Source organism: Ursus americanus, chromosome 14 (genome assembly GCF_024610735.1).
Source record: "Ursus americanus isolate L20-20 chromosome 14, mUrsAme1.1.p, whole genome shotgun sequence".
In the NCBI taxonomy this organism is placed as follows: Eukaryota; Metazoa; Chordata; class Mammalia; order Carnivora; family Ursidae; genus Ursus; species Ursus americanus.
Window position 1 is genome coordinate 52,203,218 of NC_142140.1, and position 24,892 is coordinate 52,228,109.

At 49.7% G+C, this 24,892-nt stretch overlaps 1 protein-coding gene across 11 annotated transcripts in view; it reads right to left on the minus strand.

Moving 5' to 3' along the window:
- The window catches only part of SMARCA4 (SWI/SNF related BAF chromatin remodeling complex subunit ATPase 4), an 87,025-nt gene that overhangs the window by 55,757 nt on the left and 6,376 nt on the right, over positions 1–24,892 (minus strand). For 8 of the 11 annotated variants that reach the window (XM_087867267.1, XM_087867266.1, XM_087867265.1 and 5 more), the window contains exons 2-12: positions 18,975–19,123; positions 14,655–14,904; positions 12,696–12,828; positions 11,480–11,884; positions 11,023–11,121; positions 9,820–10,078; positions 7,531–7,657; positions 6,816–6,989; positions 5,090–5,263; positions 3,712–3,879; positions 3,547–3,597 (exon numbers count right to left, since the gene is read on the minus strand). In XM_087867267.1, coding sequence (XP_087723393.1) covers positions 3,547–3,597; positions 3,712–3,879; positions 5,090–5,263; positions 6,816–6,989; positions 7,531–7,657; positions 9,820–10,078; positions 11,023–11,121; positions 11,480–11,884; positions 12,696–12,828; positions 14,655–14,876 — 1,812 coding nt within the window. In that variant the 5' untranslated portion in view covers positions 14,877–14,904; positions 18,975–19,123. Of the gene's footprint in view, positions 1–3,546; positions 3,598–3,711; positions 3,880–5,089; positions 5,264–6,815; positions 6,990–7,530; positions 7,658–9,819; positions 10,079–11,022; positions 11,122–11,479; positions 11,885–12,695; positions 12,829–14,654; positions 14,908–18,974; positions 19,124–24,892 lie in introns of all 11 variants that reach the window. The other 3 variants (XM_087867260.1, XM_087867262.1, XM_087867261.1) reach the window with 3 other exon arrangements.

Below are 24,892 nucleotides of genomic sequence, written 5' to 3' on the forward strand. Positions count from 1 at the left end.
CAATCTGAGGGTTACGAGTTCAAGCCCCACACTGGGCATGGAGCCCACTTAAAAGATAAATAAATAATAAAATAAAATCTCATGAAGTAAATACGTATTTGAGTTAATCACTAGTCTTTCACTTTAAGAATCTGGCCTCCAGGAAAAAGTATGTATCTGCTATGGGCTGAACTGTGTGCCCCCCCCCCAAATTCAAATGCTGAAGCCCCAAGTTGCCAATGTGGCTATATGTGGAGATAGGGCCTTTGGGGGATAATGAGGGTTAGCTGAGGTCACAAGGGTGGGGCCCTCGGGAAGGGACAGTGCCCCAGTAAGAGAGAGCGAAGCTTGCTATCTCTCCTGTCATATGGGGACCCTGCAAGAAGGCAGCCATCCACATGCCAGAAAGAGAGCCCTCACCAGGAACTGACTTTGCTGCACTTTGATCTCGGATTTATAGCTTCTAGAACTGTAAGAACATATTTCTTTGGTTATTGAAGCCACCCCAGTCATGTCGTTTTGTTACGGCAGGCCACGCCGACTGGGGGAGAGCATGGAAAGGTAATGTACAAGGAGGCTCGTGACAACAATGGGTGCAATGGGAGAAAGGGAACAACGGCAACAGCCACCAGGAAGGGAGGGGCACGCGGTGGCGCATCAGAGCCCAGCAGTGCAGGATCTTCGTCGCGGCTACAAATGCAAAGCAACCTAAATGACTATCTGTCTACATGCTGAACGAGATTCCAGCACATCGACACCATACAATTAAAACAGAATTAATGGCCTGGTTTGGAAAGTGGCCCAAGATATTTTGCTGAATGGAGAGTCTAGCTTTGTCTAGATCGCCCCAAATGGCCTTAAAACAATGTAAAAAGGATGTAGGCAAAAAGATTCCTGGATGCTTGTTCAACACGAGCCCTTGCGAGAGAGCAGGTGCCACGGGGGCTTTTGCTTTTCATCATACCATTTAAATATTTTCTGTAAGAAATACTACATTTTAGTGACACTGAAAGAATAAGGTAAGTGTGTGTGAGCTAACGTGGGAAGATGTCAGAGATACAATGAGAGGCTGGAAAAAGAAAACCATCTGGTGGCACATACACAGAAAAGGCCCCAGAGCAAACACCCCAACGGTTATTCACAGTTTTCCTCTGGGAGGTGGGAGTGAGGAGGGGGCGGGGGAGGTGGGAAAGGAAACACCACTTATTTACACCTCCCCCTTTTATACATCTTTCCTCCAAATGAGTGTATTGAGTGAGAACGGTGGCTTTCAGGAGGCGGGTAAGGGATGTGGTAGGGAAAAACGGTGCGTGGAGACAGCAAGCCCTCTCTGAGTGGGCCACTTCGTAAGGTTCTGACTTTTAGAACCAGACTAGTAAAGTTTCACATATTAAATACATAAATGAAAGGGGCACCTGGGTGGCTCAGTCGATTAAGCGTCTGCCTTCAGCTCAGGTCATGATCCCAGCGTCCTGGGATTGAGCCCCGCATCGGGGGGGGGTCCCTGCTCAGTGGGGAGCCTGCTTCTCCCTGTCCCTCTGTCCCCTGGCTCGTGCTATCTCAAATAAATAAAATCTTTAAAAAAAAAAACACACATCAACAATGAGTAAATAAATAAAACCTACAAGGATGGGGGGAACCACACTAATGAGGGCACAGGGGAGAACTAATCTAAGTTAACTTTTAAATGTAATATTTGGAGCACATTCATTTCAGGCTGAATAACTCCAAATACCAACTAAACTCTAGTTAGGAGGCTTCTTTTGCAGAGTAGTACAAGTTAACAATTTGGAATGTATTTCCCAGAATTTATTTTCTAGAATTGGGCAAATAAGGAAATATACCATGGCTAATGGGAGCCAGGTTTCAGGCTGTTTTAATAAGGATAAAAAGAGAACAGAAATAGCCCTATGATATTATATTAGACACAGAGATATCCATGTGAAGATAAGATTTCAAACATACAGAACAGCAATGCAAATGTGTATGCGTACATACACCTATTTCTTGTTTTCCAAGAGGGCCTAGAAGCAATGACACCCCGAATCAACAATCCCATCTAAAGAGAGATCTTGGTGGCCACCTGGCTGGCTCAGGGAGTACAGCATGCAACTCTCGATCTCGGGGTCTCGAGTTTAAGCCCCATGCTGGGTGTAGAACTTGCTTACTTACTTACCTTACTTACTTATTAAATAAAGAGAAAGACAGAGAGAAAAAGAAAGATCTTGGTTTCTAAATATTCGTTGGGAAACCAGAAGATGAGTTTGGGCCACTTCAGTGTGCAAGAGGTAAGGAAGCCCTCAAAGGACACATGGGCAAATTGGAAGGGGCTCTTACTGGCCCAAACTGGAATAACTTGAACACCAAAATAATGACCGTAAAGGATTAACTAAATGAGAATCCTGTGAGTTAGTACTAGGGATTGGCAAACGATGTACCATGGAAAGAAGAGGAAAGAAGAGAGAAAGCTTTTCCTTCCTGTAGAAAGTCATCTAAAAAATGCAGAAGAAATCATGGGGGAGGGGAAGGGAGGGTGAAGGGGGGGGGCTCACCATTTTGTAACCATCACGGCAAAACTGATACAGGCAGAGACTAATTAAACAAATGAACAAACCAGTGGGTGGAAGTTACAGGAGATAAAACACGTTTAAAGAGCCTTGAGCATCTCTCCACAAGGTACTTAATAATTACAAAAGGAAAAAATAGTAACTTTTCATCAGAGATGCCTTGGCAAACACCAAGGGATCACGGTCAACATCACCAGTGACTGAAGCCATCTCCGCCATGCACTCCCGATGTGACTGACGCATGGAGAAGAACACAGCGTCACTCTGGGGTCTTCCTGCCAAGAACACATAACCTGAATCTAACCACAAGGAAACGGCAAGCCAAACCCAAATGAAAGGCCCCTGTGGGAAATACTTGGCTTGTGCTCTTCAGGAATGCCAAGGCCAGAAAAGGCTCAGACGAAGCTAGGAGCTATTCAGGATCAAAGGACTAGAATCACCGCCACTGAATGCCACCCATGGCCACGGAGTTGCTGTGAAGGACACCAGAGGGGCAGCTGGCCAAACCTTAATAAGCACTGTGGACAAGATCATGGTATTATCACAGCCATGTCTGTTTCTGCTTGTTGATCACTGTACAGTTACGGAAAAGAAGGAGCTCGTTTTTAGGAAACACACTGAAATATACGGAGCTAAAGGGTCGTCATGTCTGCATCTCTCAGATGGTTTAGGAAAAAATGTGTGGGAAAATGGCGAACCCAGGTGAGGAAGAGGCCGGAATTCTCTGTCCTGTAATTATGTCAGAATGAAACTAACAAAATAATGGCATGTACAAAAAAAGAAGTCTGGAAGGAAACGCACCAGGACAGCTAACAATGTACCCCCTTAGGAGTGGGACTGAGGAGGGGGTGGGATGTGGCAGGGGACATAAGTGGATTCTTCCCATCGTCACAGACAGCTCTGGTGATTAAAAAAGAAAAAAAAAATTTAAAAGATGCAATAGGTCTAAGCTCCCAGGGCTGGGCTGGTATTTCCATGAATGAAACTCCTGATCCCTCACCTCACCATCAGGTCCGATTGCAGGTGTCTGTCCTTCTGCATTTTCTGCCTTCTGGAAGTAAAGAGAGACATGTTCACTCGCTGACCGGGGAGGCCGAGGCACGCGTGCCAAAACGGCTGCTCCAGTCCCACCCAGGGGCAGGCACATGGCCAGGTCCCAGCAAACCTTCTTTTTCTTTTTCTTCTTTTTCTCCTTGGCGACCTGGGCAGCCTTGTGCTGCCGCACCAGCTCCGTGAGGTTAGCCACGTACTCATCTGTCTGCTGCAAGAGGTAGGCCAAGCGCTTGTCCTTCTTCTGGTCGATGAGCTTACGGTACCCCTCCTCATCTTCAGCCTGCAGAAAGATGAGGTTATGATGCTTGCTTGCAAGAGACACGTGCCCGTCCATTAGTGGCCAAGGCAGGTAATCCAGAGTCAAGAAGCCCGCTGGGGGTTGTTGTTAACCGGCAACCAGACCCTCACTAAGGAAGTGCTTAGCTGAACCAGAGCCTTGCTGTACGTACACCTTCACACGGCTATCGAGTCCCCTTCAGTACTTCCTCTACGCCTACCCAGGGAAGACCCTGAGGGGGCCTGCTGGACAGACATACTTTTGCCAGAAGTCATTTGAAAAGGCCAACAGCAAGTCCCGGCCCCTCTGTCTAAAAACGCAATGCAAATCCAAATACTTCTCTGTGGTCCCAGCCAGATTACTCCCACAGACCCATGCAGCAAGCCCCTCCTGGCTTTCTAATAATCAATCAGATGTCACCCCAGCTTATAGCCTCCTATGGCTCCCTCTCGTACACAGAATTAAATCTAAGGCCTTCCTCGTGCCCTACAAGGCCCCACATGACTGCCCTAGGGACTCTGACCTTACTTGTGCCCTCACCACGCTATTCTAGGGACCTCTTGCTGGGCCTCACACTTGGCTTTCTGCTGCCTGAGATGCTTGCCCTCAGTTCCTCTTTCTCTGGGAGGCATTTCATCCAGGGAGTCATGCCCACCCTTCCCTTAACACCCCATCAATCCCCACTCCCTCATCCTGCTTCTTTCTCTTCAGGTACTTCCCACCACCCAAAATGGTTTTGTCTGTTTGGCCTGGGCATCTGTCTCTCTAGGGCCAGCAGGAGTGGCCGTTGAGGGGAGGAACTGCATGTTTCTCCTTACTACTGAGGCCACGTGCATACAGCAGTGCCTGTCAGTATCTGCCCAACTAGAGGATCACCCTAATAGCCAGACGCAAAGGGTGGGGACGGAGGACAGGGATCACATCATCAGTCACTCTCCCAACCTAGAGTGTATGCCCCCTCCACTTTCTGGAGAGAACACAGAGCAAGCAGCCAGATAATCAGCCTAAGGTCTTGCAACCACTGACAGAATGAATAGGCCAGTTCTCTTAGACTCCCAAACCCAAGCCCTTTCTTTCTCTCTGTCCCACCTCTAACTCTGAGCAGTAATCCACCTTGGCGTAACACCAGGCAATCAAACCCTGGTGCCCGCCACACCCAAAGCACCCGCAAAGGGTCACAAAGGGACATGATGTCGTGACGGCAGAATTTTACCATGAGTCTCCGCATTCTTTCTTTCTCAATTCTTTCGTTTTCCTTCTTCTGTTCCCTCTCCGTGTTGGCGTGGTACGTGGCCACCGCCTTCGTGAGCTTCTGGATTTTGCCTGTGACCGATCTGTGATATTCTTTGAAATCCTTGGCATGCTGCAGAATGCTGTTGAGGTATTCCTGCAGGGACATACACAAAAGAGAGGACTGGCTACTCCCCAGGGGTCGCTGTAGCGTTGCCACAAAGCAGACAAAACTTTAAAGGCAGCTTGCTTAAAACCAAGAGGACGTAATCGAAACAGTACGACGACACTGTATGCCCCCGAGGTTCGGCATTCTCTCTGTAATGAAAGCCCCGCGCTGGGGACTGTGGTGAGAGGGGCCCTCCCTCATGGATAACAGACAGGGCCATCCGCCTTGCCCAAACAACCTGGCACTGAACACTAACCACTTCAAAACGCCCTCACCCTCTAAACAAGTTATTCCACTGCCAGGAAGTCCCTTTAAGGAAAACAGTAGATATAGGCCAAAAAAAATTCAAGTTCGAGAATGCCTCTTCTAGTATTACTTCTAACATTGCAAGGTTGAGAATAGGCTACATGTACCCCAACAGGGAAATGGTCACATAAATTACTAGATGCCAAGGCAGAGAAGGAATACAATGTAGATGTTAAAAATCGTGCTTCCATGGGCGCCTGGGTGGCTCCGTCATTAAGCGTCTGCTTCGGCTCAGGTCATGATCCCAGGGTCCTGGGATCGAGCCCCGCATCGGGCTCCCTGCTCAGCAGGAAGCCTGCTTCTCCCTCTCCCACTCCCCCTGCTGGTGTTCCCTCTCACGCTGTGTGTCTCTCTCTGTCCGATAAATAAAAATCTTAAAAAAAAAAAAATCATGCTTCCACAATACTTAAAAACCAGCCAGTATGTATCTACATTTGTTTAAAGGAGGCCATTTAACTTTTGAATACTCTGTGCCTACAGAAAACCAACCTGAAGGGTACATACCAAAACGCTAACAGGTTGTTGCCCTTTTAAATTTTAAACTACACCAGTACTAGATATCGACTAAAGGAGAGGTTTAGAAAATGTAAATGAGCAAACAAACCAAATCGTCCCCCAGTAGAGATGCGGTCTTCCTGACTGATTTTGTAAAAGCTAAGTCAGATCACGCCCTCCTCTGCTCAGGACCCTCCATGGCTCCCACCTCACTCAGAGCAAAGGCCCAAGTTGTCTCCTCAGCCCAGACGCTCTGCCTATCACACCTCTCTGTCCTCCCTTCATCCCACTCTCTCCCTGGCTCACTCCACTCCAGCCACACTGGAATCCCTGCTGATCACAGAACACAGGGTACATTCCAGCCCCAGGGCCTCTGCAGCTTCCCCTCCATCTGCAAAGCTCCTTGCCCACATGTCTCTGTGGCTCCCTCCCTCAGATTCCGCCTTCTCAGAGAACTCCCCCAACCATGCCATGTCAATAGCCCCTCTGTCACTCTCCACCCCTGCTTTACATCTCTTCACACCTTATTACGTCCCAACATGGCATACATGATTATGGCCCATCCTCCCACTGCCATTTGGTTTTGTCCACTAACATATTCTCGGTGCCTGGAATACTGTTGTGATGAGCAGAAAAGACAGGCAGCATACTTAGACACAAACCAAACCAGACTCGCCAGCATGCAAGCTCTGGCAACCCAGGCATGCAGGCCGAGCCTCGCAGCTGGGCGGGGACGCACCTGGTGCTTCTGCCGGCGCTTGCGCTCCTGCTCGATCTTCTGCTGCTTTTCCAGCTTCTCGGTGATGCGGGCCTCACGCAGGGACTGCCGCTTGCTGCGCTTATAGGCCTTGGCGTTGAGGGCCGTCTCAAGGGCTGTGTCCCTCCTCATGCACACCACCACTTCCTGTCGTAGCTTGAGGAAGGAAGAAATGATGTGCATGATGTTGTCAGGTCCACACATAATTACAGATCTCAAGCTAGACAGAACGCTGCTCCTTCCAGAAGGATCTGTTCTAAATGCTGTCTGATGGGTGCTCATACACAGCATGAGCACAGGTCAGGAGATGACTGCTTCTGGACACCTAGCAGAAGGCTCTCTCATAACTTCAGGGCTCCAGCTCTGCCTCCCGTCAACCACACACAAAATCTTTCTTATGGGTCATTCGAAAGTACAGCACCCTCAAAAACAGACCCACTTAAGTCTCCTGTTCCAAGCTGGCATCTACAGCCCTAGGAAAGACCCACAGCTACCCATCCCGAGAAAAGCTAACGTCCCACCACTGTGCAGGACATGGACAGCAGAGGGGGACAGCCAGCCAGCGAGGATGTGAGGCCACTGCTGCTTTTAATGATCAAGGCACATTTAGTAACTGCCTGGCAAGTGGCTGCTCTTTGAATCAATGTTGGCAGAAAAGGCTCTTTTCCTCAAGCAACGGGCCTGTGCCTGTGCCCACCTGCCTCTGGAAGTTCAGCAGCCTGAGCGCCTTGAGCTCAATGGTCGCTTTGGTTCGTAAATCCCCGGCCAGGGACCCGGGAAGGTTTTCAAGTTCCTGAATTCGGTGTGCGATCCGAGCCTGCAGCCTGGGTGGCAAAGACAGAAGAAAGGAGAGGTGATGAGAGCTCTTATCTACTCACGGGGGCGGGGGGGCGAGCCCACCTGTTCCTTTTCTTTAAAGGTGGAACCTCAGCAGAATCCATCCCTCAAGGAAGGCAGATCCTAGTCATGAGATGTGAAATGGCTCAGAAAAGGAAGCCAGCCAAAACGCAGAATACAGAAAGAGCAGGGCAGGCACAGCAAGCCCGACAGGGCACAGCCACCTTGTGACATTTCGGCAGCGAAAAGCTGGCTATGGAATCAGGTGGACCAGCGTCTCCACCCCAGCCCAGGGACGACCCAGCAGAGCAACCCTACAGGCTTGGTCTGAAGTTCAAATGAGATAATCCCTCTTCTCAATGTTTCACACATATTTATGAAACACCTACTGTGTGCCAGGGACTGATCCAGATGCTGGGCCTTAGCACTAAACAAGAGTAAACAAGACTAATTTGTTATTCTCATAGAGCTCACAGCCTTATCAACAAGACAGACCATAAAGGAGTTAAAAAATTAAATATCTACACTAATTCCAAAGAGTACCAAGCCCTCTAAGAAGGGGGTTGGAAGTGAGATGGGAGGCAGGGACTCTATGAGCAGGTGACCTCAGCAATCAGGCCTAAATTAGCCAAGGTCATGCACAGTCTGTGCAAAGGCCCAGGGGCAGAAATGAGTCTCACTTGTTCTGCAGAAAAAGAGGAAAGGGAGAGTGGTGCGGGCAAGCACAGAGCCTTGGGCAGAGGCTAAACAAAAAGGTCCTTACTGAAGGGGCAATAGGACACCAGTGGCACGTTTAAACCTGGGGAATAAATCTAATGGAAGTTAATTATAAAAAGAGACTCCAAAACTGCTATGTGGGAATAGACTGCATAAGCGAGGGGGAGAGCAGGGAGGCCAGCAAGGGGACGTGTAGACCAGGTGGCAGGGTCCACAATGTGGAAAAGGCCACCAGTTCCCAGGATGGGGGCTGGGAGCTGAGACGAGGACATGGGGGATGAGGGAGGGTGAGTAACAGTGAAGGGGTGGCAGGGTCTAGCCCAGTGAGCTACTGTCAGGTGCACGGGGATAGAAACGGGAGGGAAACGTGGGGGACGTGAGGACATCTAGAAAGGCCATGTTTAAGCTATCTAAATGGAGCTGGAGGGGAGGTGCCTGGGTACAGGAGCTGGAGCTCCAGAGCACATCACAGCTGGCGAGGCACTTTGGAGACTATTATTAGACAAAGTTTACTGATACATCTGTGGATTATGGTGAACAAAGCACAGCCCCTCCCGCATGGGGCTTACGTTTACCAAGGGAGGACAGCCCAGAACAAGCTGTCGATGCAATGGAGAAAATGGGGGAGGGCAAGGTGTTCGGGGGGCGAACCTGAGGTGCCCCAGCCACATGGGATAGTGATCAGGCACACTGTGTGCCCGCTATCTCCCCCTGCACCTGGCACCCAGAAGGCCTTGGCAAAGCAGCCGGCAACTAGTGATGTTTGAGAGGGCCCACCACAGAGCTTTGATGGGTTGCTTTTCGAGTGCTGATGAGCCGAAAGTTAGCGAGGAGAACAAAGCACTTCCATTCAACATCTACCTGTCCGACCTCTATGGAGGGCAGTTTTGCAGAATCTAGGAAATTTCCCTGCCTACGTCCCCTGCACCCAAGCCATGGCACGTTTAGGGATTTACTCTAACACATGCACACACACGGGAAAAGAGAGAGATGCAAGTGTGTTGACTACAGCATTGTTTTAACAAAAGACTAGGAAACAAACAAAAAAGATTAGAAACAACCTGACATCCCTTCAGCCAGAGTACTCGCTAAATCACTTACGGTACGGCCACCAGATAGAATACTATGCATCCAAGAGAAAGAAAAGCTCATTTGGTACAAATAAGGGATGACCTAAGCCCTGCTGCCAGGCGAGGAACCGTGTGCACATCATGAAACACTTGGGCACCATGTGGCTACTTGCACCGCTCTGCCTATACACACACAGGATTTCTCTGGAAGGATAGCAACACAGAGAACTAGGCAATTGGTGACAGATTTCTGGTCACATACCCCACCGGCCTTTAGAACTGTGAGTCAAACTGACATGTGTCAGGGCTGACCGGCGCGAGGGGCAGCAACTGCAAGTGGCCATAGGCGGCCGCGCCCTCACCTGTACTCGCGCTCCTGCAGGATCTCCACAGGGTCCAGGCCCCGCGGCTTCTGGATGGGGGTGATGCGGCTCTGCTTCTGGTGCAATGGCACCATGGGGGCAGGCTGGGCAGGCTGCCCTGGCGACTGCGTCTGGGGCGGCATCACCGGGGAGGCAGCGGGCGGGACGGCAGGGGGTGCAGGTGAGGGGCGGCCCGTTGGCTGTGGGGGGATCAGCTTCTGAGGTGTGCTCGTGGGGGCAGCAGCATTTGCCATGGGTCCTGGGTGGGGGTGGGAGGGGAGAGGAGTCAGGTGGGAAAGGCACAGCTTGAGTTCTGGCTCAACTCTGGGGGTAAATGAAAAGCCTGCTGGGCGCTCACGGCCCCAGGGACGAACTCATCCCCAAGGCTGACGAGGCCTGCGCAGGCTGCCATGCTGCTTCTCACTCAGGGGTTCCTCGGGGGTCCCCCTCCCTCCTGCCTCCTCCGGAGCTCAGCAGACGTGCCCTTTCCTGAAGCCATCCCTGCCTAAGCACCGCTCCCAGCTGTGGTCCTGCTGTGTGTGGCCTCATGGGAGTAGCAGTTTCCAGACTTTCATCCAGTGCCCAAGGAATCCTATTTAAGCAATGAGCTCTCCTGTGCCCATCACTAAACCTCCGGATCCAAGGGGACAAGGAATGAGCCTGTTTTACCCATGCTTCACCCCCACAGAGGCGACCCTCCGATACCTCCTGACAACCACGTTTTACACAACACAGAGGCTGCACAGAGCAGAAACGGAAGCCTGAGCCACCCTGCCACCCTGCCTGCCTCCCACAGCACTGGGGTGGGGGTGTGTTCTCAGGAGGGAAGGGGGTCAAACACGGCCTCTGGGCTCAGAGGCGCCACTCCTGAAGGACAGGATCTGTGGCTGCGGCAGCGCCTCTCCACAGCCTCTCACTTGAGTCACCCAGGGAACTCGTTCGCTAGGATCCTCCTCTCCCTGGTGAGGAGACCCCAGGGTTACCACGACCCACAGGACAAGGTGGGGCAGGAATCATGCAGTGGAACCAAACCCAAGCCTCTGTGAACTGACCAGGGGCAGAGAAGACCCAGAGAAGGCAGAAAGAAGCGAGGACTTGTCCTTGGCCCCCTCTCTCTGAGGAGGCTCCTCTCAGGGGCTGCATGGTGCAAGTTCGTGATGGGAGCCAGGGAAGGCACATGCCACCAAGACAGAGGGGACTTACCTTCAGGCCAAGGCTTGGGAGGCCCTCCGGGGGGCTGACCCGGCATCCCAGGGGGCACGCCTGAGGGTCCTGGGGGGGGCATATTGGGCCCTCCCATACCTATACATAGGGAGAGACAAACAAGAGGATAAAAGGCACCCTGCGTTTATGCCTGCATCACCCCCACAGGCAGGCCTGGCTCCAGGGGACGCACCCAACAACAAGCCCCTCAGTGTGGGCAAGGGGGTGGGGGTGGGGGGGCGGGGAGGCAGCTGGAGAAACAACATTGAGCACGAAAGCAGCCCTGCTGTCTGAGTGCCCTGAGCGCTGCCGACACCGTGCGGTCTGGGGGGGGCGGGGGGCGGAGAGGATGTCCGTGGGCGGTTGTGCCCAGGTCTGTTGACGTCGCTGCCCACCTTCTGGTCAGTTTGCTCTGAGTCCCCTCCCTACCCCGAGCGCTGGGGACAGCAGGCCTTACCGTGAGGCCTGCTATAATTTGGAGGTGCTGGTCCTGGACCCGGACCCGGGCCAGGGCCAGGGCCGGGGCCAGGTCCCGTGGCGGACACAGAGGGTGGAGGTAGTGTTGGCATCTGCTGCTGCATCCCGGGCATCGGCCGCTTCCCCTGCACCGCCATCTGCAGGTGGTCGGGGAGGGGCTGCCCTCTGGCCAGCATCTTGTACGCCATGATCTGGGCTCTGAGCTGATGCAGCTGGTTCTGGTTAAATGGAGTCGGGCCCCGGTTCTGCTGTCCCAAAGCCTGGGGATCGGCACCATCCAGGGGGGCCCCTCCTGGCCCAGAGGACATCTGAGGGCCTGACGACGGGCCACTGGCTGGAACCGGACTGGAGGCATGCTCGGAGCCGCCCAGGGGGGAAGGGTAACCTGTGAAGCAATGTGGATCCAAGTGGTCACTCAGCAACACACGTCCTGTGATTTCTAAGGCAAAGACAGTAACCTTTCAACTGTGCTTACACCAGCTCCTACCCCAAGACACGGGGTGGCCAAACGACTTTAATCCCATAATTCAAAGGAGAAGCACCCAGACCAGTGGCTGGCACGACCGGTTTGGTTTGGCTCGGCCTTCAGCATGTTGCCTGCTGATGGTCAATGCTGAGCTGCTGCACAGATCCAGGCGTCCCTCAGGCCTGCCCTCTTGCCTCTCAAGTTGAACAGACCACACCTCTACCCTCCATTAAGTATAGAGCCCCTGGAGGCACTGAGCTTCCCACCCTGATGACAGGAAGTCATCTACTCCATCGCTTTTCCAACTGCCCTGTTCAGAATAACTACATGGAAGGCTTGTTAAAGCAGAGCCCCCCACCCCAAGATTCTGTCTCAGCGGTCTGAAGCGGGGCCCAGGAATCTGCATTTCTAGGATGTTCCTGGATATCACGGGAGCTGCTAGCCCGAGGAGCCCACCCTGCTCGGCCCCTGTCTAAACTCCAGGGCTGCATACGGATGCGTCCCACCAGGGTTCCCTCTCCAGAGGCTGCTCTAGGACAAATCGGCCCAATATGGGCACTGGCCAAGCCCAAACTCAACAGCCCTCCATGGCAGGGCCTCCCACAGGGCCAAACTGTCCTGGGTCTACCCTGAATCTGCCTGTGGGAGATCAGGAAACCCAATCAGGAAAATGACTGGGGTTGGGGTGGGGGGCAACAAACACAAGGAAAGAAGAGTAACGAAACAGTACCTTGGGAGTGCTGGTCCATGGGGCTTGGCGGGGGCCCCATCCCTGCATGGGCCCCCGACCGCATCCCCATGCCCTTCATCTGGTTGTAGCGGGGGTCATCCGACATGCCCTTCTCATGCATGGACTCCATTGGCTACAAGAGGGGACAATGACAAGGCAAGCTCAACAAGGGGGAACAGGAAGAGGCAGCATGCAAAGTGCCGCCCAAGAGTTCACTGCCACTGAAAATGTCCACCCAAGGTTGCCACGGTATGTACTGAATCACCACTGTGACCAAGCAGCTTAGGTCCAAGCCATGGTCCTGACACCTACTGAAGTGTCAAGCAGATGCATGAAGCAATGTCACTCAGTGGTGGATGACCACCTAGGAGACTGGAGGTCTGGAAGTGAAGGGACAGATGGATCAGGGCGCCAGGAGTCAGTTCCAGATGGCTAAAATACCATGTGGAAAAGACATGAGCTCCTGATGAGGAGCTGTTTTGGCTGGGACACCAAGCTCCCCATTAATCGTCACAAGGAGACCTGGTGACCACCAATCTTTGGATCAGAAACCTTCTTCCTTGGGAAACTACAAATCAGAGGAACAGACACAAATTTCTGCCTTTAAGTATGATTACACTGTGTTCGGTGTCCTCTGATCTGAGATCGGCCTCCAGCCTACTAGTTGGGAGGAAAGGTATCTGTGGCGTGGTTCTGTTCCTCCTAAGAGGCACGCCAGACCTCTGCAGAACAATGCCACCTATTTTCACTCCAAAGGCTCAGTACTAAGTACTTCCCCGACTGGAATGGCTGGTAAAGCGGACCCTTCCAGGGCACTCTGCTAGGCCCTGATTGGCACGAATATCCTGGTTTCCAGGAACTCAGTCTAATGGTTGGCCCAACAAAGTCAACTACAGCTCAGTGTGTGCCATGAAGAAGCAAGAGAGAAGAAAGAGAGGGTGCTTGGCGGGGGCCACAGGAGCAGCTTCAAATGCAGGAAAAGGGCGTCCCACTACCATGGACCCTGGCTCCTGGGCTCCTAACACAGTGCAGGACAAACGGCAGGTGTCTGGCAGACGTGTGGAATATGTGCAAGCGATTCCAAGAGAAAGAAACAAAGTGGGCAGAGAGGAAAATAGGCTGTGCTGGAGAAGCCAGACTAAATTGGGCGGCGAGGGGGGACAGTCAGGTCACTAATAGCTTCTCAAGAAGGAAGCGACAAGAAAGATAGTGTTGACAGAAATGTGCGGGAGATGGGGAGGGCAAGAAGGGCCAGAGGGATGAGATGGCTCCACCACTGACTCGGTAAGTGACCATCTCTCCGAGACCCTACTTCCTCACCTGTAAAATGGGCACAATAACCACCTACATCTGACGGGCAGGGGGAGATTTAAGTGAAATGGGTACAAACACATGGACAGCCCTGGGAGGGAGGCTAGAGGGGTCAGCAGAGACCCCTCACCTCTAGGCCACATGAAGTCCATCTTCTACGAGGATCTCTTGTGGTCTCTGAGGCTTGAGCCTGTCACCTTTTCCTTTAGATGCTGATATAGATAAAAGGATGTTTCCTTGTTTTCCCCAGCCACCACCCAAGAACACAGGGAGAAAGGAAAACTATTTGTGTTAAGACATTTTTTTTCTCACCTCGCTGGCAAAAGCATCTCTGATCAGTTCCAAAAGTCATTAAGACAGTGAGTGGCACCCAAGTGCAGGATGGAATGGGGATATAGAGCCCGGGTGAGCAGAACAGCCCGCGTGCAGGAAGCCATGTGACACAAGCCACCTTTTAGGGATTTGGACATTTTCATTCGTTAACAAAAGGCAGCTCTGGAGCGGTGTGACCACATCTCCCATGAGGAATGATGAGTCCGGGAGACACAAGGCAGAAAGGCTGCTGGCTCAGAGCAGAAGCCAGGATGCACTGTCCACCCTCCCACCTCCGATCACGTGGACCCAGGGCAGCGGGCGCAGGCTCCCTACCTTGTGCATCTGGTGCATGTTGTCCTGAGGGTACCCTCCAGGCCCCTGGGTCGGGATGGGGTGACCTGCTGAGGGAGGCCCTGGGCTGGGCCCCATCATGCTGTGGGCAGAGCCCGGTGAGGGACCCGGGCTAGGGCCCAACATGGCTCCAGGGGAGGGGCCCGGGCCTGGCGAAGGGCCTGGCCGAGGAGTTCCGCCCAGGGGTGGGTCTGGAGTGGACATCTTCACAGGAGCTGCAGACAGTGGTCTCCTGCTAGAGAGAGGTCCTGGTCAGTCTGGGGGTCACATCCATAGCCAGGGCGCAAGAGCTGGCAAGGGAGGACCACACGTAGCATTGTGAGAAGCACTCATTTGACAGCGAGCTGGCACCTTCGACATGCAACACCCCCCGCCCCGACCCCAGACCTTTCTCCTCCGTTCTTGTCACAGAAAAGAATACATCAAGCATATAAAATCAGATCAAAGTCCCGAGAAAGGAATGAGACTTAGGAGGTGGAGGTCTACAGCCACTGTCCCACCTGGGGTCTCACTCAGGGCAGTGCAGATTCGCCCTTCACGCCTAATACCTGCCACCTTCCTATTAGCAACAAGAGAGAGCAAGACTAAGGCTCAAAGCCGCTCCCAGCAACAGTATCCGACTGGGCCTTCGGAAGTTCAACAAATATAAATATTCACGGCAAGCGATGCTGGTTTTCCACTTAGGGCAGTGAGACCAAGTTTCCTTTAAAATAAATGAATGGAAGTCTGAAACGCAGGTTCATTTAAAGAGAGGTATTACATAAATAACGGCACTCTGGTATCTTAAATAGTTCTACAGTGATATTCACACGTCTGAAGTTTAAATGAATGTTGCCAAAAACTAAAAATTGATACCCAGAACCATGACCCAAGCCTCTACGAGATCCAAAACTATTCTACAAAAAAATCTAATGATGACAGTAAATTTTGCTTGCCACCATAGGGCCACGAGGTGATAAATTTTATATATACTTTCTATAATATGAGTTCAAAGTTCAGGTAACGCTTATTCTGTTGTGTAGTTACATATGGCCTTAAATACTATTCTCTTCAATTTAATAACTTCTTTCATGATTATGGGGTAATACAATTGCAGTGTTGAGATGAAAAAAACAAAAAGAACACAGAAACTTAAAATCACCCAGCATCCCACCAGACACGGAGGTGAAGCGCTTGCTGGCCCTGCAGAAAGCAACAAGCGACCCTGCCCGCCTTACCCCTTTCCCAGCAGGGCACGGGGAGGTGGGGAGTGGGAAGAAGGGGTTTCCTCAGAGACATGGGACACCACTAGAGCCACAAGGATGGAGCTGAGCCATGCAGAGCGGGCCCTCTCAGGGTGGAGAGCTGCCCTCATGTTGCCCCTGGGACCCCATCACACCTCCCTGCCTCCCTTCTAGACTGTTCTACACACAGGCACACACACACTCAACAGTATTACTCAGCACTTTCTAGCCAAGCTTTTCTTCATAGGATTATACCCAAGACCATTTTAATCATGTAGTGGTCTTCAAAAGGTGGATTCCAGTGGCTCCACTGTATTCCCTTGTTCTGTCACATATCAAGTTATTTACAAGCCCATCTCTTGTTGGCATGTCACAAATGCGATTTCTGTTTCTGTGGACTTTTTTGTTTTTTTTTTTTAAAGATTTTATTTCTTTATTTGACAGAGATAGAGACAGCCAGCGAGAGAGAGGCAACACAAGCAGGGGGAGTGGGAGAGGAAGAAGCAGGCTCATAGCAGAGGAGCCTGACGTGGGGCTCGATCCCATAACGCCGGGATCACGCCCTGAGCTGAAGGCAGACGCTTAACCGCTATGCCACCCAGGAGCCCCAGGGACTTTTTTGGTTTTTGGAGTGACTCTCTCTGTCCCTAAACTTCACTGGGGACTTCTGGTTCTAAGGATAAATCTTGTTAAGAAGTGTAAGAACATTTTTAATTCTCTTAATTAGAACAAAAGTTTTAATTTAAAAGGTGGGTGTATTTTCCTGGATAATAGATTGAAAGCGCAAACTTCTTTGTTCCAGTTTCATGGCTAAAAAAATCAGAGCAGAGAGGACCAGAAATCTTGGCAGGGCACGGACCAGTGACTGGTATACCAGCCTGACTAGGAACAGACCCAACTGCGCAAAGTGCTCCAGGTTCTCTGGGCCTCCTGGATTTCCTTCAAAGCGCAAGAAGCCCCAGTGCTGTACCTTAGATAAACCTCACAAGAGTGCTGGAGGATTGGTGTCTGCTCACCATCTCTTCCCCACAAATCCAAAACCCAATAAGCCCAGGGCAGGGGTAGAATCAAACTTTTAAAAAAATAACTTCGAGACAAATTCATTTAGAAGCAAAATCAGACCTGATTCAGATACATGTGAATGGTCACACCTGCTACAGAAAAGGATCCTGTTACCCCCAGATGCTACTCCAGTCTCTGCCATGTGAGAGTGATCTATGCCCCAACCTCCTTTTCTAAAATGCGGATTCTGAAGTCTGAAACCTCTGGCCCAGGGTTTGTCTAGGGCAAGACGCACCTATAGTCATACTTCACAGGTGGAGAGCTGAGTGACATGAATATAGCCACAGCTGGGTCAAGGAAGATGGCTCCTCAAGGCACTCCCCCTGTCCCCCTGCCCCAGCCCTTCGTGTCCACAGGCACTCTCAGAGAGGCCCAGAGAGACTGCAGTGAGGTGGCAAGAGGGACAATGGCCCTGAAAATACTCAAGGAATCTCGTGGCATCCGGGAACTCATGGGTGCCTTATCACCTGAAGATCTCTATTCTAAGTCATGCCAACTGAAACTGACAGCAAAATAAAATCCACCATCTAAGGAACATCTTCTCCTCATCTAAAGGCAGACATGCCAAAGAGCAAGCACTGAGAAGAGCCTTTGGAATGATGGCTCTTCTAAAGGTAGTTTATACTTAGTGTCAGACCTTCCTCCCATCAAAACGCGTGGTACTGGGGCACCCGGGTGGCTCAGTTGGTGAAGCGTCTGTCTTTGGCTCAGGTCATGACCCCAGGGTCCTGGGATCGAGCCCCACATCAGGAGCCTGCTTTCCCCCTCCTCCCACTCATGCTCTCTGTCACACACACACACTCTCTCTCTCTCTCTCAAATAAAGAAATAAATAAAATCTTTTAAAAAATGCATGGTACCTCTAGAAACTTATTACCTCCACCCACAGAAGCACTAACTTCATCATCAACATATGGAGCTCACTGAAGATGCTAGAGGGCATCAAAAAATACTTTTGTGCCAACTAGAGCTACCCTACGACCCAGCAATTGCACTACTAGGTATTCATCCCAAACATTCAAATGTAGGGGTCCAAAGGGGCCCACACCCCAATGTTTATAACAGCAATGTCCACAATAGCCAAACTATGTGAAGAACCCAGATGTCCATCGACAGATGAATGGATGAAGAAGATGTGGTACATACATACAATGGAATATTATTACTCAGCCATCAAAAAACAAAATCTTACCATTTGCAATGATGTGGCTACAACTAGAGGGTATTATGCTAAGCAAAATAAGTCAATCAGAGAAAGACAGTTATCATATGATTTCACTCATATGTGGACTTTAAGGAAAAAAACAGAGCAACATAGGGGAAGGGAGGGAAAAATAAAACAAGACGGAATTAGAGAGGGAGACAAACCATAAGAGATTCTTAATCATAGGAAACAAACAGGGTTGCTGGAGGGGAGGTGGGTAGGGGGATGGGGTAACTGGGTGATGGGCATTAAGAGGACACGGGATGTAATGAGCACTGGGTGTTATATTTAAGCGATGAATCGCTAAACTCAACCCCAAAACTAATAATACACTATACGTTAATTAACTGAATTAAAAAAAAATACTCGTGTCAAAATATGGCAACATCTACCTTTGAGAAGCATGGGGTTTCACAAGAGGCTTTTAAAAAGGGCATGTGCTTTGGAAGCTGTCACCTCTCAAGTGTCAGGCTGTGATGAAGCAGGTAAGTGCACGGAGCCACTGGGAGCAAACTCATTTCTGGACTGAAAGCTTAGACACGTGTGACAGTAAAGGGAAGTGACACTAAAAAGGACCCAAACAGTACAGGCACAATGCAAAACCATCCTGAGCAGCACAGCAGGCGGGCTCCACCATACACAGACTCCCAATCGGGGTGCTCGTATGCACACAAATACAGACACACCGGCAGAATCGCAGCAGCACGGGGCAGGGGGCACACGACAGGGAAAAGGAACCGGAAGCAGCACTCTGGTCCTCAGTGTGGTATGGAAGAGGGAGCATTTTATGTACTTGTCCTGGGTTTTAGCATACCTCAAGTGCCCTGATTGTAGGGGTACAGCTGGATGAACAACACTCCTGCAGGGCACCCCTGGCCCTTCCCATGAGGACCACCCTCCCAGGGGGAAACACTGCTTTGACTCTGTCACTCTTTGGTGGTTTCACTTGTTATTGAACTGCATCTGAAAAAAAAAGAGACATACAGTAGTATCCTTCTGCTCTTCTGTGAGAGGCATACATGTTGGTGGGACGGTGGGCATTTGTTCTTCCTTATAAGTCCGGTCTCCTATTCACACACTCAGTGCTACAGGGTTTTGGCCAGTGCAGGTAAAGCTGCTATGGACAACATCACAAATGGTGGAAACCCATTTTCCTCGGGTATCCAGGAGTGGAACCATTCGTCATAGGAAGGCATAAATTTAGCTTTGGTAAATACCAGGAGCTTTCCAAATTAGGACTATAATCTCACATAACCACCATCCCTGCAGCAGAGGGGAGAGCATTCTAGTTCTTCTACATCGACACTGACACTTGGTGGTGTCAGTCTAACTTATAACCGTTCCGGTGAGGATATAATCATATCTTACTACCATTTTAATTTGTATTTCCCTTGCAACTAATGGTGTTGCACACCTTTCTCTATGCTGGCCACTGAGATAACCACTTCTGCAAAGGCCCTGTTTTCACTAGTGTTTTACTTGGGGATATGTGGTTCCTCTCTGAGTCTGGGGCTCACCTTTGCATTCTCCTAATGGTGTCTTGTGATGCAGAGAAGTTCTTATTTTAATGGCATCTGATTTATCAAGTTTGTTTTTACATGGTAAATGGTTTTGGAGTCTTGTTTAAAAAAATTTTGTCTACCAGGGCGCCTGGGTGTCTCAGTCAGTTAAGCATCTGTCTTCAGCTCAAGTCGTGATCTCAGGGTCCTGGGATCAAGCCCCACATCTGGCTCCCAGCTCAGCAGGGAGTTTGTTTCTCCCTCTCCCTCTGCCCCTCCCCCAGCTCACGGGTGCATGACTGCACGCGCGTGTGCTCTCCCAAATAAATAAAATCTAGAAAGAAAGAAAGAAAGAAAGAAAGAAAGAAAGAAAGAAAGAAAGAAAGAAAGAAAAGAAAAGAAAAGAAAAGAAAAAAGAAAACCTTGTCTACTTGAGAGAATAATAAATATGTATTTGGTCTCTGCCTTTAGTTTTTGACTAAAACCCCTGGAATTTCCTAAGTGGTAGGGGTGTCTTTTGTTCTAATGAAGTGACTCGTGGTAGGCTTCTGGGTAGCTTTAGGATTGGGGGCCGGCTGCCAGAAAGACCAAGCTATGATTAGAAGCTTGGAACTTTCAGCCCCATCCTCCTAGGAGGGGAGAAGAATTGAAAAGTGAATAATCAATCATGGCTACAAGATGAACCATCCATAAAAACTCTAAACTAAGAGGCAAGGAGAGCTTCTGGGTTGGTGAACACATCCGCATGCCGGGAGGGTGGTGCACTCCAACTCCACGGGGACAAAAGCTCCTGGGCACGGGATCCTTCCAGACCTTACTTTAGTCACTTCTTCATATGGCTATTTATCTGTACCCTTAATAATATTCTTTATAATATGCAGGTAAACACATGTGTCTCCTTGAGTTTTGTGAGCTGTGATATCAAATAATCAAACCTGAGGAGGGGTTCATGGGAACCCATTTGTAACCAAGCTGGACAGAAGTGTGGGTAACCTGGGGGCCCACTACTTGTGACTGGGGTCTGGAGCGGGGAGCAGTCTTCTGGGGCTGAGCCCTTAACCTCTACAGTCTGCACTAACTCTGGGTAATTAGCGTCAGAATTGAATTGAAGAGTAAGACACCCAGCTCATATCTGCAGAAACTCGCTCCTGTGGAAAACCCACACATTTGGTGTCAGAGTGCTGTGAGCAGAGGAAACCAGTTATCCTTTACTATCTCAAGGTCATGGAGATAGAGGAAGGAAAGGGATATTCTAAAATCCAGAAAGATTGTGACTTGCTCCCGCCCCCTCGTGATTTACAACTGCTGAGGATCTTATCAGTTCCAAAGAAATAACAGGGAAGATGATCCAGCCAGAGGGGAAGCAGGGTTGTAGGCCCATTTGGTGGTAAGGGCTGAGATGTACTCACTGAGCACATACCACCACACCTCCCAGAGGGACTATCATGGGCCCTGCTGACAGAGGGGTCCCTGAGGCTCACAGGCCACCCAGCATCTCAGTGAAGAGATGTGACTTGCTAGAGTCACAAGGCCCAGGCCACCATGCAACTCACTGAAGCGCAGCCTGGACTCAAGTTTGGACTCTCCTACTTGCCAACCGCATGATACAAATGAGTGACTTAACCTTCTCCAACCTCTATTTCTTCCTCTGTAGGCTGAAAATGAGACCAGTCCCTCCCTCGGGTGTCACAGCCAGCATCACCTGAACTAACGCAGGTTGGGCCCGTACAGGCAGGAAGTAATACCACCCTGCTGGCAAAACCAAGGCCCCCATGTTTACTGAGCAGTTGCTTACTGCTTGTCACTACTCACCCAGAAGCAACATGCAGATTAAGTCCTTCCATCCTCCTCTTCTCTAAAAGAGATGAGTAAACTGAGGCACGTAGTAAGTAACCAGGCTGGAGACCGTGCTTCCTAACTTAGCTTCCCCCACAGGACAAACCTCAAGTGATGCTCCTGTCCCAAAGCGTTTAGGAACAAACTTGGGAAGTAAAGGCTACACAAGGCAGCTTCGCGAACTGGAGAAGGAACAGAGGTTGCCTGAAGGCCACGCAGGCCCACTGCAAACAAAAACCAGCTGTCATAAGTGATGAGATCCGCCCTGCCAATCAGCAGGCAGGATCTGAGCTGCTACAAATTATCCCTTGCCCTCTTGGATCCTAGTGCCACAAACCTGGTGTTCTTATCCATCATCAAACTCCTTTTGGCCAGTCACCCCTTCTTAAAGAGCAGGGGTGGGCCTGCCCCTCTTGAGAGCTGGGGAGGGTACAGGACCAGGCACTACCGTGCTCTCACAAGTTGCCTACTCAGGAGGGCCTGACAAGTTTGGCCAGAAATTTCAGAAGTGAGGTGGGATCTGAGGGCCAAGAACAGCCCTCTCTCCAACCCCTTTTTCACTCATCACCAAACACCTCTACCTTTCCTACACAGTAAACTAAGGATTTGGCATTTTCAGCAAATTCCTTGGGTCCCCAAGGTCATCCTACAGTCTTGGGGGCTTCAGGAGACCTCCACGGTTCAGACCGGACTCCTACAACAAGTCCCTCTATGGCAAGTCACTTGGTGTCTGGGGTGGGAAATACAAGGTAATTAAACACCAAACTGAAATCCATCTCAAACCAGACAGCCACACCTAAGCAGATGAGAAAAGTAAAGGACAAAAGGACAGAGGGACAAAATAGTAAAACCACTAGCATGTGTATCTGGCAGCCTAATTGAGAAGTGTGTGGCCTGTGGATTGGGTGTGTTTGGGGGCTCCACGAGGAAGGAATGGAGCCTGGGAATCCAGGTAGGCCGCCCAAAGGAATGTGATGGGAAATAAAACTACTCTGGGGCAAGAATCAAAAACCCAAGAGCTAAGACATGCAGTAAGCTGCAAGATAAAAACAGGTTCCCAGGGCCAATGGGTCTGGAGGTAACATGGCCATATCACCTTGATTTCTCTGAGAAGCACCCCAATTGCTGAACAATCAGAACCCCCATACAATCCATGCCCCATGAGGTCGCTTCATGCACACGGATGTGGAGGAAGGTCCAAGATGAAGCAGAGGAAAGAAGGGAGCATCAGTGTAAGGTGTGCTTGACCCGAGACCCACTCTGCTAAGAATAAGAACAGATTCAAGTTCAGCGGAAGGCAGAAGCCAGCCGAAGAAAACTTGCCTAAGTGTGGTTGGTAGAGGCCAGCAGCTCTCTCAGGAGCTGTATGATGGGGAACCGACACTTTCCACACCATGGAGCTCTGGCGTTTTTGTGTGCGTTTATTTTTTTACAACAACCTTCTATTACTTTTGTAATCATATTTAAAAAAAACCAAAAAACAAAAAACACCAAAACCAACCAACCAACCTCGCTCAGAAAAATACCTGGGAAATAAACACCCAGAAAAGATGTCCAGGAAGTACCTTTATGGAAATAAAAAAGATGAAAGGATGTGAGGATTGCATTATTTTCTACTTTCAACTTCATCAAAATTATCATTTAAAATAGAAACATCTGTTGACATTCAAATGCGGAACCAGACTGCTTGAGGAGTAGGTCTAGTTTCTTCTTTCATACCACCCTTTGCTTTTCTCTTATAAAAAAGAACAGTGGTCATGACAAGATAGATGGATCTACAGTATTATGCTAAGTGAAATAAGTCAGCCAGAGAAAGACAAAAACCATATGATCTCACTCATAATGTGGAATTTAAGAAACAAAACAAACGAGCAAAGGGGGGAAAAAGAGAATTTAAGAAACAAGTGAACAAGGGGAAAAAAGGGACAAACCAAAAAACAGACTCATTAACTATAGAGAACAAACTGGGGGGGGGGGGGGCGGAGGAGATAGGTGATGGGGATTAAAAACTATACTTAATTGTAATGAGCACTGAGATAATGTAGAGAACTGTTAAATCACTATATTGGACACCTAAAACTAATATAACACTGTATGTTAACTCTACTGGAATTAAAATTGAAAAAATTAAATAAAGTTAAAATAAAAAGAACAGTGGTGGCCAGCCCTGAAGCAGGACAGACAGCTAACAGGAAATCGGGACCCTCTAAAATCTGCTTGCTGAGATTATCGTTGTTTTGTGTGCGTGTGGTTTTTTGTTTTTGGGGTTTTTTTCAATCTTGCCTGAAAACCAGCATTATATTTAAGTTCGGCCCCAGGAAAGCTATGACTTTGCTTTTTGGGCATGGAGAAATTTCTTCCCCTGCAAGTTTCATCATCAGACACATTATGGTCCATCCATGGCAGGGTACGGGGATGGATCAAGGAGGGTGGGCAGGATGCCTTCAGCAAAACCAGTCTTATTTGTTATATTAAAACTACAAAACGAGGCACCCCCCCCCAATACTCTACTAGGAAAACTGTCTATACCTGACCAGACCTGGCACGCTGGTCTGTGAACCTGAAAGGACGTATGGGACGAGGCATCTGCTGTCTTGGGTGACATATGGAAATAGCTTATTCCTGAGACAGTGCTTCCCCAACACTAGCTGTTCCATGCTGCCTGCTGAGCATTTTCCTTGCAATACAATTAAGTAGCAAAACCTTGCCCTACACTTAAAAAAGAATACACTTCAGAAACAAAAAAAACCATGTCATGATAACTAATTACAGCGTCTTATTGGTTCTACCTAAAATGGAGACATGCCAAGTCTGTCCATTACCAAGTACAGTAGTTCCTCCTCCCGTCCCCCCACCCCCGCAGGTTTCGCTTTCCAGTTTCAGTTACCCACAGTCAGCCCTGGTCCTCGAGCAGATGATCCTCCTGCTGAGTTTCGCCAGAAAATCAATAGTAGCTTAACACTACATCACAATGCCTACATCACTCACTTCATTTCATCTCATCGCACTGGCATTTTATCATCTTACATTATCACAAGAAGGGCAAGTACAGTACAATAAGGTGTTATCAGAAAAAAAAGAACATTCACACAACTTTTATTACACTATTATTGTCATAATTGTTCCATTTTATTATTTGTTGTTGTTAACCTTAAAATAAAACTGTCAGGGGCGCCTGGGTGGCTCAGTCAGTTAAGCATCTGCCTCTGGCTCAGGTCACAATCTTAGGGTCCTGAGCAGGGAGTCTGCTTCTCCCTCTGCCCCTCCCCTGGCTCGCGTGTGTGCACGCACATGCGTGCTCTCTCAAATAAATAAAATCTTCGAAGGAAGGAAGGAAGGAAGGAAGGAAGGAAGGAAGGAAGGAAGGAAGGAAGGAAGGATAAACAAACCTGCCAAT